This window comes from Stenella coeruleoalba (assembly GCF_951394435.1).
Source record: "Stenella coeruleoalba genome assembly, chromosome: 1".
Taxonomy (NCBI): Eukaryota; Metazoa; Chordata; class Mammalia; order Artiodactyla; family Delphinidae; genus Stenella; species Stenella coeruleoalba.
In genome coordinates, this window is record NC_137169.1 from 81904980 (window position 1) to 81918161 (window position 13182).

Here is a 13182-nt window from a genome sequence, read left to right on the forward strand (position 1 = left end):
AAGGTCACACAGAAGCCACACAAAACCCACGTAGTCCAGTTTGACTCCAGAGTCCATGTGCTTGTCTGCCCCTGATTTTGCAAAGATGAAATGAGGTAGCATTCTAGTCCGAGACTGTCAAGAATGGACATAGATACAGGCAGAGAAAGTTACAATTGGAATTAATTCATTTGCCTAAAGAAAGAGAAGGTTAAGGATCACATAGTGATTTTCATATAAAAGTAGAGTTACAGAGGATACTGACGAACTATTCTTTTATCCTGTAGTGGGTCCGCATCTGTTTACATTTTACCTTAGTTAGTATTATAATCCCTGATTTACAAAAGAAAATAATGATAGTATTTCCTTGAAATACGTGTCTTTCTGCCATAACTCCGTTTCATATACTGAGTACTTTGTTTCATATACTGAGTACTTTGTTTTTTTTATTCTTCCTCTTAATTCTTTTTAGTTTGATAGCATAATCAACCAAATTGTTACTATTACACTCGTATAAACATAGAAATAACATTTCTTTCTACAGGAATCAGTATTTTAAGGAGAAAATGTAAGTAATGATTGTCTATTATGATGGTAATAGGCAATCATGTTGCTGTCTTAATTTTTTTACATCATTAAATTCTTGATATAATGAAATTGGAAACTTTCAGAGTATTTGAATTTCAACAACAGTATTTTAGTAAATTTTAAAAAATCTTCTTCCTATAGAAATCTGGTTAAGAAGTACTGTCCCAAACGTTCCACCAAAGATGAAGAGCCAAGGTAAATTATATACCTATTTACGGTTGCATATTAAAGTTTAAAAGAAGACCTATATTTTTGTTATTTAGTAAAATAAATATTATGCCATTAGCTTTTTATAAAGATTTTTAAAAGTTTATTTTAATAAAAAATCATAATGTTTATGAAAGAGGAAACTACTGTTTTTTCTTATGAGGTTGCATACTTCAGGGGGCTTGATAATAGCTTTTTAGAATAGTTGAAGTGTGATTTCTAAGTAATAGGTGGACTGGGACTCCACTTGAATGATGTAGTCTCCAGAAGAAAAGGGTATTTTTTCCATACTTTATTTTGTAGCTGTCAGCTTGTTAGATTCTTGCTTTTACTTTTACAGGTAGTAAAACAATTTGGCTGGTTGGTTTAAAGGATTAATGAAAAGGAATAAGGTTTTCAGGGTAATTTTGGAACTCTGAATAAAAGGTTTGCCTATGAGCAAACCTTTGCCTGTGAGCTTTTTGGCATTCTTAAACAGGGGGATACATGGATAGTTGTAAAATGCAGAAACAAAAGGAGACTAGACTTAAAACAACTTTGTGTGTAATTGTCAGTTGTTAGAGGATTCTCAGGTTTAGTGTTAATGGAGTCCTAGCTGAGCTGTCCACCTTCAGCTTATGTAAGAGTGTTCCGGCAGTGTATTCAAGTAGATCTATACATTTTAATACAGTGATTCTCTTTGTTTCTCTCCTTCCCTCCACACACATTCTTTTTACCCTTATTTTTGCCCCTTCTTACCCCTCTGTGGTGCCAACCATAGCGGCACTTCAATTGCATTCAGGATGTGGGCAGGCATACAGGCAGCTGTATCCAGAGCTGATAGCAAAATTGTTCTGTAGATCACCCATCGAGATGCATTTGAGTGGTATAATTGGCAGGTTCTGTCCTCTAGAGAAAGCATATCATCTCTGTAATAGGTTCAGCTGCCAAGCCTAGGAATCCAACCAAGTTCATTCCCAAGCTCAGGGCAGTTAATTGGCAACGTAAGAGATTCCAGTATGCTAAAAGAGCCTGCAGGTAGTATTCTTATTATTTTTTGACCCCAAATATCCTTTTATTTATAAATTAAGACTGCCCGAAGATATATAAACATGTACAACTTGAGCTTAAGCAGGATTCTTTTCATACAAAGTTAATTTAGAGCTAGTAGCTGAGATTTAGGTTGAATATGTTAAAATTTGTTAAGTATCAGGCTCAATCTATACCTCACAAAAACATTTATAATGAAAGTAAAAATAAATTTCACCATTTTTAATATGTTTTTGTCAGGTTTACTTCGTGTATAGCCTTTTTTAACATCCTTAACGAGTTAAATGACTATGCAGGACAGCGAGAAGTAGTAGCAGAAGAAATGGCGCACAGAGTTTATGGTGAATTAATGAGATATGCTCATGATCTGAAAACTGAAAGAAAAATGGTAATTCTTGTCATTTTTATACAGTTATAATAGTATATGAAATATTTTCACAGAAATGAAGTAATTACTTTGCTTTTTAAAATAATGTATAGTCATACAGCATAAACTGGTTTTCTATTTCTCTAAATTTCTTCTAGCTAAAATTATCTCAAGACATTCTTGCTAATTTGTGATCCTTTTGGATTTAAGACTGAGGTTTGCTAAATTCCAGCCAGTGGGACAAATCTAGTTTACTGCCTGTTTTTGTTTCCTAGTTACCATGAGCTAAGAATGGTTTTTACATTTTTAGATAGTTGAAAATGAAAAAAAGAATATTTTATGACATGTGAAAATTATATGAAATTCAAATTTTAGTGACCATAAAGTTTTATTGGAACAGGCGCACACTCATTCACTTATATATTGTGTGTGGCTGCTTTTGCATTATATTAGCAGAGTTGAATATTTGTAACAGAGACAGAGACCGTGTGGTTTGCAAAGCCTAAAATGTTTATTTGACCCTTTATAGAAAACTTTGTCAACCCCTATTTAGATAATCATGTATTTTCCAAGAGACATCTTTAATCTGTCTTAAAGATTATATTTAAAATATTTAAGTAATAGTCTATAAAATGCATTTTAGAGAATTTTTGCCTTACTAATAATCTATTCCTAAGTCTTGATAAAGTTTACAGAATTAGTACCTTGAAAAAAAATTAAGTGAAAAGCCTTTTGGGGATTTTAGGCTTTAATTGGTATTGTAATTTAAAAATTTGTTTTGTTTGTTTTTTTGGTTGTTGTTATGATCTTCAGCATCTTCAAGAGGGACGAAAAGCCCAGCAATACCTTGACATGTGCTGGAAACAGATGGATAATGTGAGTTATAGTGTTTTCATGTTTAACATAAAATTTTGTAGCATTTAGCTCTAAATGCTCTTATGCTTCATATCTATTTGAGTTTAATATTTCTCAATGTAGTATTATTTGTAATTTGACGTTGGTGTAAGTAGAGAATATGAGACCATTTTGTCTGTTTTCCTTTTTTCTACATGGTTCTGTACTTGTACCAATTCTATAATCTTCAGATAATTGTAAACATTTAGGAAGATTCTTTTTGACTTTGCCATTGTTACTATAAAATATTGATAGAGGATAGAAGTAATAAGGAAATATTGATACATCCTAGAAGACCATGTGACTGAGACTAAGAGAAACTAGATTCTAGTTCTGCCTTTTCCTTAGCACCTGATTTTTTCTTGACTTCAGTTTTAGCAAATGAAAAATGAAGACAGTGAACTAGATTATATGAAATGTTTCTTCCAGTTCAGTGATTCTATAATTGAGTGTTTCTAGTACTGGGCTGCTGGTCATAGACTATCGTACTGTAGGAAATAAAGTACTTTATAGGGCAAAATTATAAAAGCGTAATAATTATTTACTTTAAAAACTTTCCAAAGGTACTTATTAATGTGGTTTTTCTTAAATATCCTGGCATACAGTCATTTGAAAACCAAGATGTTTACATGGAACATTTTATCTTCTTTACTTAAAACGTTATGCCAAATGATGTGCTGTCATATAAGGTTAATATTCTTTCTTGAACCCTCATGTTAGCAAGCAGTTTACTCTTTCCCTGCATACTTTTATGATGGACACTGTATTCCTTGAAAATTATGCTGAAGGGAGTTTTTCATGTTAATCAATTTAGCTTGTGGTTGTTGGAAAAAGGACAAGTCTGAGATTTAAAAAAAAAGTATGCATATACGTGTACAGCTTTCAGCTTTTTTTCTTTTCTTTTTTAAAGGCACGGATTAAAAGCTTAGATTAAATTTCTACTATATAACTGTCACTGATGTAAGATTCTAATCACCAGTACTGATTGAAAATTCTTAGGTATATTAATAGTCTCTTTTCATTTTTGTTTTGATTTTCTTTCTAATTGGTTTCAGAAAGACTTCTAGGGAGTGTTTACATTTATTAAATTTTAAATTGCCTTAACTAGCATCCTTAGTATCTGCCACCCAATGAATGTGTATGTATGTGTGTCTTTCATTTGCACAAAATAACAGACTCCTACACTCATGAGTTATTGGTCCCTTTAAAAACTGGAGTTGACACAAATCATTCCTGTTGATATGTGCTGACTTACCTTTAGAACAATTGTTAGTTATTAAGCAAAAGTCATAAGGGTCATAAAAAACAAGCATCAAAAAATGTAGGAGAGATTTCTTTAAAGCGTTAACAATATTGTGAAATAAAGGTGAGTTCAGCTCAACTCATGTTTATTGAAGGCATCTGTAACATGTATTGAGTCTGGTGCAAAAGCAAATATGATATGGTCTTGTTTTTGTGGAGCCTGCAGTCTAGTAAGAAAGAGACACAAATATAATTTCTGTGTAATATGTGGAAATATGTGCAGGATGCCTTTTATAGTCCCATGTCTTCATGTCTAATCAAGAAAACGAAATTGTAAAATTCCTAACATGTTTGCAATAATTGAGAGGATATTTAAAGAACTAGGAGAGAAAGCTTGAATTAGTGACAGAGTATTGAACATTGAGAAAAAAAAATTTTAAAGACAGTTATTAACCCAGGATAAACAAAATAGGCCCCACTGACATTTAAGTTGAGGGCAGAAGACAGTAGCCTGTGAAGAAGATTTTGAAGGAATGGTCAGAGATTGAGAAGATTGAAGCATCAGAAATGGCAGGTCTATCAGGTGGTTCCAAGTAACAGATCATAGGAGTTTATAAGAACAAAGCTCGGAAACAGGTCAGTTCTAGAGTTGGTCAGTAGCTCAGTGATGTCACCAAGGCTGCTTTTTCTATCTGTCCACGTTGCTGTCTTGTCCATGGCCTTTTCCCTCAGGCTTGTCCCTTTATGGTCAACAGTTGATTTAAGCAGCCAAGCACCACATCCTCATTCAGCTGCATGCAGAAGCAGGAGAGAGGAAGCATTTCTCTTCTGTTTCCTCTTACCAGGGAAGGAAAGCTTTCCCAGAAAACCCCAGCAGAATTCTTCATGGGTGCCTTTGACAGGATTAGATTACTTGACCATGCCCCAGCTGTGGGAAGGCTGGTAAAGCAAGTTATCAGCTCTTTTCAGCCTCCGTACAGGGAGGTGGGCTCTTCTGAGAAAGAATAGGGGAGTAGATGTGGCTGTTGATTAGTCTGCGACACAAAGGATGAAGAAAGGAGAATCTTTTCTGGAGTATATCCCTGTATTGTATAATGATATAATATCTTTCAGGGAAGGAGTATTTTTAATATTACTGTACTCATGATTCTTTTGCTGTTGCAAGGAAATTAGTAGGTAGATTTTTTTTCACAAACAATAGGACACTTAATATAAAAGTATTGTTGTGGGCTTCCCTGGTGGCACAGCGGTTGAGAGGCCGCCTGCTGATGCAGGGGACACGGGTTCGTGCCCCGGTCTGGGAAGATCCCACATGCCGCGGAGCGGCTGGGCCCGTGAGCCATGGCCGCTGAGCCTGCGCGTCCGGAGTCTGTGCTCCACAACGGGAGAGGCCACAGCAGTGAGAGGCCAGTGTACCGCAAAAAAAAAAAAGTATTGTTGTGTATGAGTTGCCTCAAATTATACCAAAATTAGTAGCTATAGCTGTTCAATTTGAAAACACAGCTCTGAACTGAGTTTCAGAGAATTAACTGTGGAAATTTAATTTTAATCTTCACAGGAAAGTGACATTCTGTATATTATGTATATTCAGATATATTTATGCTTTGACTAAATTTTATGTATCTCATTTGATATCTCATACTAATAAAAATAGTAAGTACATTTAAAATTTTTACCCTGGAAACTAAGGGTAAACTAAAAGCCAGAGCAATAGTTATGTGAGCTGATACAGTGGCATTTGAAAAGTGGTTCTAGAGGTTTTGGGGTATGGTTTACAGGACCTTGCTAAGGGCTTGGGGTTTAGTACTCACACACTGACAAAGTTTAGGTTTTAGCTCTGTATGTTTGGAGAGTTGGAACTGAAATCCCTGTATAAAGTTTGACTCTTTGAAGGACTAAACCTTTAGCAAAAGGTGGCAGGAACTCTGCCTACTGGCCAAGGGAGGTAGCGAAGAACCTTGTCTCTATCTGAAGGTCAAGGAGTATCCTGTGAGAAATTTAAACCTTTTGACCTTGTAGTTATGAGGTTTGCACTATCTGAATAGTTTTGTAATCCTCAAGACAAGAAATTGACATTGTAACTGGTTAGGTAAATAGAAAATGTTGACATCCTGTGCTTTCTTCTGAGTAATTCTCAGAATACAGGTAGCAAGGCATATATTTTCCAGACAAGAAATTGGAAGAGTCTCTTCTGTGGAATTTAATTAGTTTGCGAGGAAAGACTTAAAGATACAGGCACCATGGTTTCTCCAAGGAAACTGCCTGGCCTTATCACTGTAGAGGAAAAGGCCATAATCCAATTAGCTTTTAAAATAAGAGCAGATAGGCAGGTATCCCCAGACATTTAAAAAAAAACATCTAATGTAGACACCAGAGTATGCAGAAAAACTAGTATGCAGAAAAAAAAGCAACTTTGAAGAAACAGTGACTGTGAAAGGAAATAGAAATTAAAAAGCAAAAACAAGCAAAACCCAGAAATATTATTAACATTTTCATAGGGAATAGAGAAGTTATTACATCCATGAAATAGGAACAAGATACTATAAAGAAAGGAACATATAAAGAACAAAAAAGAACTTTATGGTAGCAGAAATGAAAAGCTCACTAGAAAGAATGAAATTGAAGAAATCTCTCAAAGTAGAGCAAAATGACAGAGATTGAAAATATGAGAGAAAATATAAGAGAATTAGAGGGACTCATCCTATAGGTTCATTTTCAAGATAATAAGCATCTTAAAAAAGAGAAAACATAGAAAATGGATAGGCAAAATTAATTCAAGAAAATTTCCCCAGAACAGAAAGACATGAGTTTCCAGATGGAAAGGATTTTCCAGGTGCTCAGCACAGTGGATTCACAGCAAGACATATCTTCATGAAATTTCAGAACAATTAGGAGAGAGAGAAGATCCTACCAACCTCCAGAGAGAAAAAACAAAACAAAATAAACATATTTTATGCAAAGGATCAGGGATCAGAATGGGATCAGGAAGCCAGAAGACAGTGGAGTGGTACTTTTACATTTCTGAAGAAAGAAGATTTCCTACTTAGAGTTTCACACCTGGCCAAATTTTATCAGTTAAAATAGATGGAAAGGCATTTTCAGTCATGGAGACTTAAACAATTATCTCTTTTAGGAAGCTTCTTTTAGGAAGCTACTGCTGAATGTGTTCTAGCAAAATAGAGAAATGAACCAAGAAAGGGGCAGGTGTGGAACTAGGAAATAGGAGATTCGAATTAAGGGAGAATTGAAAGGAATCCCCAGGAAATGGTGAAGGGAAATCCCAAGGTAACAGTTATTCAGGAGGCCTAGTTTGGTAACCAGTTCAAATTTTAACAGGTTACAAACCTCTGGGTTCTTGATTTCATTAAGAAGATAAAATTGATAGAATTCTGAATATGTTTGAATTAACTGAGGAGAGATGTAAAGAATTGGGGACACTAGGGTTGAATTAGAGAAAAGTACATTGAAAACTAAAGCAAATTTTTTAGAAAAAGACATTAACTTCAGGATAAAAAAATACACAGGAAAGTAAATATATCATATGCTCAGTTGTGAATAGGTTTTGCAAAGTCATACTAATTTGAATTAAATTTAAAAAATTTTAGAGGTCATTCTGGGCAGGTGGTATTCCTGGGACACTTGGAAGAAACAACACAAAACCACTTTGGAGGGATGTTTCCACATTCTAAGCTACATTGGGACTCCATCAAAAAAAAAAGAAAAGAAAAGAAAACAAGCAAACACCAAAACCAATCAACCAAACATATAAAAACCAAACAAAAAACACCAAACAAACCAAAAAGTCATGCTTAAGATGAGCTTAAAATAAAAAATTACAAAATACATATGATTATTTTTCTTATTATAAAGAGATTGAGATACATAATGAATATTAACTCAGTCATGCCTATGATTTTTTTTCTTCACAGTCTTATGATGTCTCATACTTAAGGCACATGGTTTGTAATAGTAAAATTCTTTGCTAATTTAGAAAAATTTTACTTGTGTAATTTTACACAGTACACAGTGGCAATACCTTAAAGTTACTTTCTTTTTTATTGAGGTATAGTTGGTTTACAATATTGTGTTGGTTTCAGATGTACAGCAAACTTATTCAGTTATATATATATATAAATTCTTTCAGATTATTTTCCAGCGTAGGTTATTATAAGATATTGAATATAGTTCCTTGTGCTATATAGTAAATCCTGTTGCTTATCTGTTTTATGTATAGTAATTTATATCTGTTAACCCCATACTCCTAATTTATCCCCCTGTTCCCTTTCCCCTTTGGTAACCATAAGTTTGTTTTGTATATACATTCACTTGTATTATTTTTTAGATTCCACTTATAAGTGATATCATATAATATTTGTCTGACTTAGTCTGCTTAGTATGATATTCTAGGTCCATCCATGTTGCTACATATGATAATATTTCATTCTTTTCTTTATGGCTGAGTAATATCCCATTGTATATATATAGCACATCTTCTGTTGTTTTTTTTTTTTTTTTTTTTTTTTTTTTTGCGTTACGCGGGCCCCTCACTGCTGTGGCCTCTCCCGTTGCGGAGCACAGGCTCAGCGGCCATGGCTCACAGGCCCAGCCACTCCGCAGCATGTGGGATCCTCCCGTACCGGGGCACGAACCCGCGTCCCCTGCATCAGCAGGCGGACTCCCAGCCACTGCGCCGCCAGGGAAGCCCCTATAGCACATCTTCTTAAACCAGTTGTCTGTTGATAGGCATTTGGGTCGTTTCCATGGCATAGCTATTGTAAATGGTGCTGCTGTGAACATTGGGATGTATGTATCTTTTCAAATTAGAGTTTTCGTCTTTTCTGGATATATGCCCAGGAGTGGGACTGCTGGATCATATGTTAGTTCTAGTCTTAGTTTCTTGAGAAACCTGCATACTGTTTTCCACAGTGGCTACACCGATTCGCATTCCCACCTTGTAGGACAGTTCCCTTTTCTCCACACTCTTTCCAGTGTTTATTATTTGTAGACTTTTTTGATGATAGTCATTCTGACCAGTGTGAGGTGATACTTCATTGTGGTTTTGTTTGCATTTCTCTAATAATTAGCTATGTTGAACACCTTTTCATGTGGCTGTTAGACATCTCTATGTCTTCTTTGAAGAAATGTCTGGGTCTTCTGCCCATTTTTTGATTTGGTTTTTTTTTGATATTGAGGTGTATGAGTTGTTTATATATTTTGAATATTAACCCCTTATCAGTCACATCATTTGCAAACATTTTCTCCCATTCCATAGGTGTTTTTATTTTGTTGATGCTTTCCTTTGCAAAAGCTTTTAAGTTTGATTAGGTCCCATTTGTTTAGTTTTGCTTTTACTTCTTTTGCCTCAGGAGACTGATCTAAGAAAGTATTGTTGCGATTTATGTCTGAGAATGTTTTGCTTATGTTCTCTTCTAGGAGTTTAATGGGGTCCTGTATTATGTTTAGGTCTTTAATACATTTCAAATTTATTCTTTTTTTTTTTTGCGGTACGTGGGCCTCTCACTGTTGTGGCCTTTCCTGTTGCGGAGCACAGGCTCCAGACACGCAGGCTCAGCGGCCATGGCTCACGGGCCCAGCCGCTCCGCGGCATGTGGGATCTTCCCGGACCGGGGCCCGAACCTGTGTCCCCTGCATTGGCAGGTGGACTCTCAACCACAGCACCACCAGGGAAGCCCTTGAATTTATTCTTATATAAGGTGTTGAGGGAGTGTTCTAATTTCATTGATTTACATGTAGCTGTCCAGTTTTCCAAATACCACTTGCTAAAGAGGCTGTCTTTTCTCCATTGTATATTCTTGCCTCCTTTGTCATAGAGGTGTGTCGTAGGTGTGTGGGTTTATTTCTGGGCTGTCTTTTTTGTTCCATTGATCCATGTCTTTTATTGTGCCAATACCATGCTGTTTTGATAACTGTAGCTTTATAGTATTGTCTGGAATCTAGAAGGGTTATGCCTCCAGCTTTGTTCTTTTTCCTCAGGATTACTTTGGCAATTCTGGGTCTCTTGTCATTCCATATAAATTTTAGTATTATTTGTTAACTTCTAAATGAGATAAATCTAATTTTATTTTTCAGCATTTTAATTTTTTTTAACAGAGTAAAAAGAAATTTGAAAGAGAATGTAGAGAGGCAGAGAAGGCACAACAGAGTTATGAAAGATTGGATAATGATACTAATGCAACCAAGGCAGATGTTGAAAAGGTAAGAAATAATCCAAACTGACTTTAATATCAAAATATTATTACTTGCATATGGAGAGTAGTTACAATATTTGTGTTGGTATTAGAGTTTCCTCAAGAGATACACTACATCTAAATCTAAGATACACAAATATTTGCATACTTTACACATAGTGGTCTGAGAAAGTAATTAGAATAAAATTAACATATTAATATCAACTGCATTCTGAGTGTATAGGAAAGACCTAGTTGCTATTAGGAATGAGTTTCTATCCTATTTAAAAATAAGATAGAAAGTCTAAGGTATGTTGATGGGGTATGCAAATAGAGGCTGGATAGTGTGCTTCCCAACTATACAGAAGGGAAAACATGATAAAACTGTCAGAAGTGTGATATCAACTATTTGTTTATTATTTGATTAAGTCAGTCGTTCATTTTGGAAAACTGAATTCTCTCTTGTCATTCACTGACTGATTCTGGGCCAGATGTTCTGTAACATTACTGTTGGTAGGATCAGCCCTGTAACTTTTGCTGCTTAGCTTCTCCTTCTCCCCTGCTGTATGTTCTTTATCTTAGGACATTTGACACAGTGATAGTGCTGAAATGTTGGGATTTTGAAAAATAGATGAACCTTACTCCATGTTTTTGTATATACAAAGGCCCAACATTAGTATATTTTCTCCTTCGAATTTTGTAATTTCCTATAGCATCAGAACAAGAAAAAGCAAGAGGAAAGGAATAATTTATTTTCTACCTTCCATTTTCTTTACCAGTTTTTAAAAACCCCAAAATCATATACATTTCAGGTTACAGTTACCTTAAAGTTCTTCTAGTATAACTTATGATGGCGTTTATCTTGTCTACCCTATTTTTAATAACATATCTCTTATGATAGTAAGTTCCCTGTTATTGGGAATATAGAGTCTTAAAATAGTCTGTTCATTTTTTTAAAAAAAATTACCATTTCCTTATATTGATCCCATTTGTCTCCCTGTTCAGCTTTAGTTTCTTTGAGGTACCAGAAAAATAACAAATCTATATTTTTCTCAAAATAGGTTTTTAGATATTTGTAGCAGATTATCTACCCCTAGATGAACTATTGTGTTTCTTCACCTATTGCACATATGAAATATCTTCAAGTTACTTTTCAGACATCTTCAAGTTAATACTTTCCTTTGGATACCAATTTAACCAATATTCTTTGTTACCTCAAATTGGGTATAGTTCAGTCTGATCATTTCTGAGTTTGATTACCTCCTTTGTTTTGAACACTAAATTTATGTTAATTATACCCTAAATGTATTTTGGGCAACCACATTGTTTGGCTTGACTCTCATTGAGTTTATGGTTAACTGAAATCCCCATGTCTTTTCACATATGGTGTGGTATAAGAATATGTGTCTCAGACAGAACTTGTACTGTTGGTCTTTTAAACGTATATGCTACATCTGAATCAATTATTAGATTTGATCCTGCTGTTAAGATTTTTGGATCCTGATTTTGATCATCCACTATATTAATTTCCTTCCAGGTATCATGTCATACACATAATGTGTTATCATTACTTGATAAAAATGTGGACCACAACACTTGCAAACAGCTCTATTTTATATATGGGAAACTTCCTTGCTGGTTGACATTGACTCCTTAAGAACTCCTTTGGCTTATTATCAAACATCAATTGAATACATAGTTTATGTACTAGGCAAGTTAGGCGAACTCTTTAACTGGACTCTCATTTTTAACTTATTCATTTTGTCTATAAAGGTATCTTTAGAGACAGGTCAGACGTCTTGAAATCTAGATATAACATGTCTACTAGTTAGTTTCACCTAACTAGTTCAGAATTCTTATGTTTATATCTTCCTTTTTTATTCTTATTTGTTTGCAACCCCTTTAATTATTAGAGAATTAGGAAAACTTTGAGGTTTTACTTTAGATACCAGAGAGTAGAGGAATTCTGTTTTAAGTGACCAGGAAGGGAAGGGAACATAGTTTCAAGTTACTACTTACGAAAGTTTAAAAAAAAAGCATAAAAAAACAGGTGAAGAGGGAGCAGGCCGAGTATCTTCCTAAAGAAAAGGAAGTCAGTTGCACAAAACCATGAATATACGTAACGCTATCAAACTGTACACTTAAAAATGATTAAGATGGTAAATTTTATGTTATGTGTATTGTGTGTTTTGCTACAATTAAAATTTTAAAAAAATTTGATGAAATATAAAAAGAAAAAGAAAGAAAGAAAGGAAAGGCAGTAGATGTGAAACCCAGAATATGCCAGGGAAGGTGTCAACTGTTTCAGCTTCTAGCCTTATTCTCTTACATAACCTGCTGGAGCCTTTCTCCCAGGCCTTGGGAGTCACAGCCAGTGACTTGGAACATGAGGAGCTTCCTCTGAAAGAACCATTGTGGGTAGGGAATATTCTGGAAACCTTTTATTCCATCATAGTTTGTGAGAGGAGGGAGAAAAGGGAAAGGAGTGAATGAATGTGTACTTAACGATCCCAGGTTAGAACTTGAAGTATTATTTTTCTGTAGAAATATTTTGGGCCATGGTGTTTAGTTTTCATAGTACTTATTTATTTTAATTTTCAAGTACACTGTGGATTAAATGGATTTTTGTGGACTTATCTGAGATCTTGACTGCCATGTATTTCTGTAGGTCAGTTTATTTCTGAGTTC

General features: G+C 34.8%; 1 protein-coding gene across 3 annotated transcripts in view; it reads left to right on the forward strand.

Moving 5' to 3' along the window:
• The window catches only part of FNBP1L (formin binding protein 1 like), a 120463-nt gene that overhangs the window by 82779 nt on the left and 24502 nt on the right, over positions 1-13182 (forward strand). For all 3 annotated transcript variants that reach the window (XM_079934170.1, XM_079934168.1, XM_079934169.1), the window contains exons 3-6: positions 709-762; positions 2044-2191; positions 2984-3046; positions 10418-10522. In XM_079934170.1, coding sequence (XP_079790296.1) covers positions 709-762; positions 2044-2191; positions 2984-3046; positions 10418-10522 — 370 coding nt within the window. The remainder of the gene's footprint in view (positions 1-708; positions 763-2043; positions 2192-2983; positions 3047-10417; positions 10523-13182) is intronic.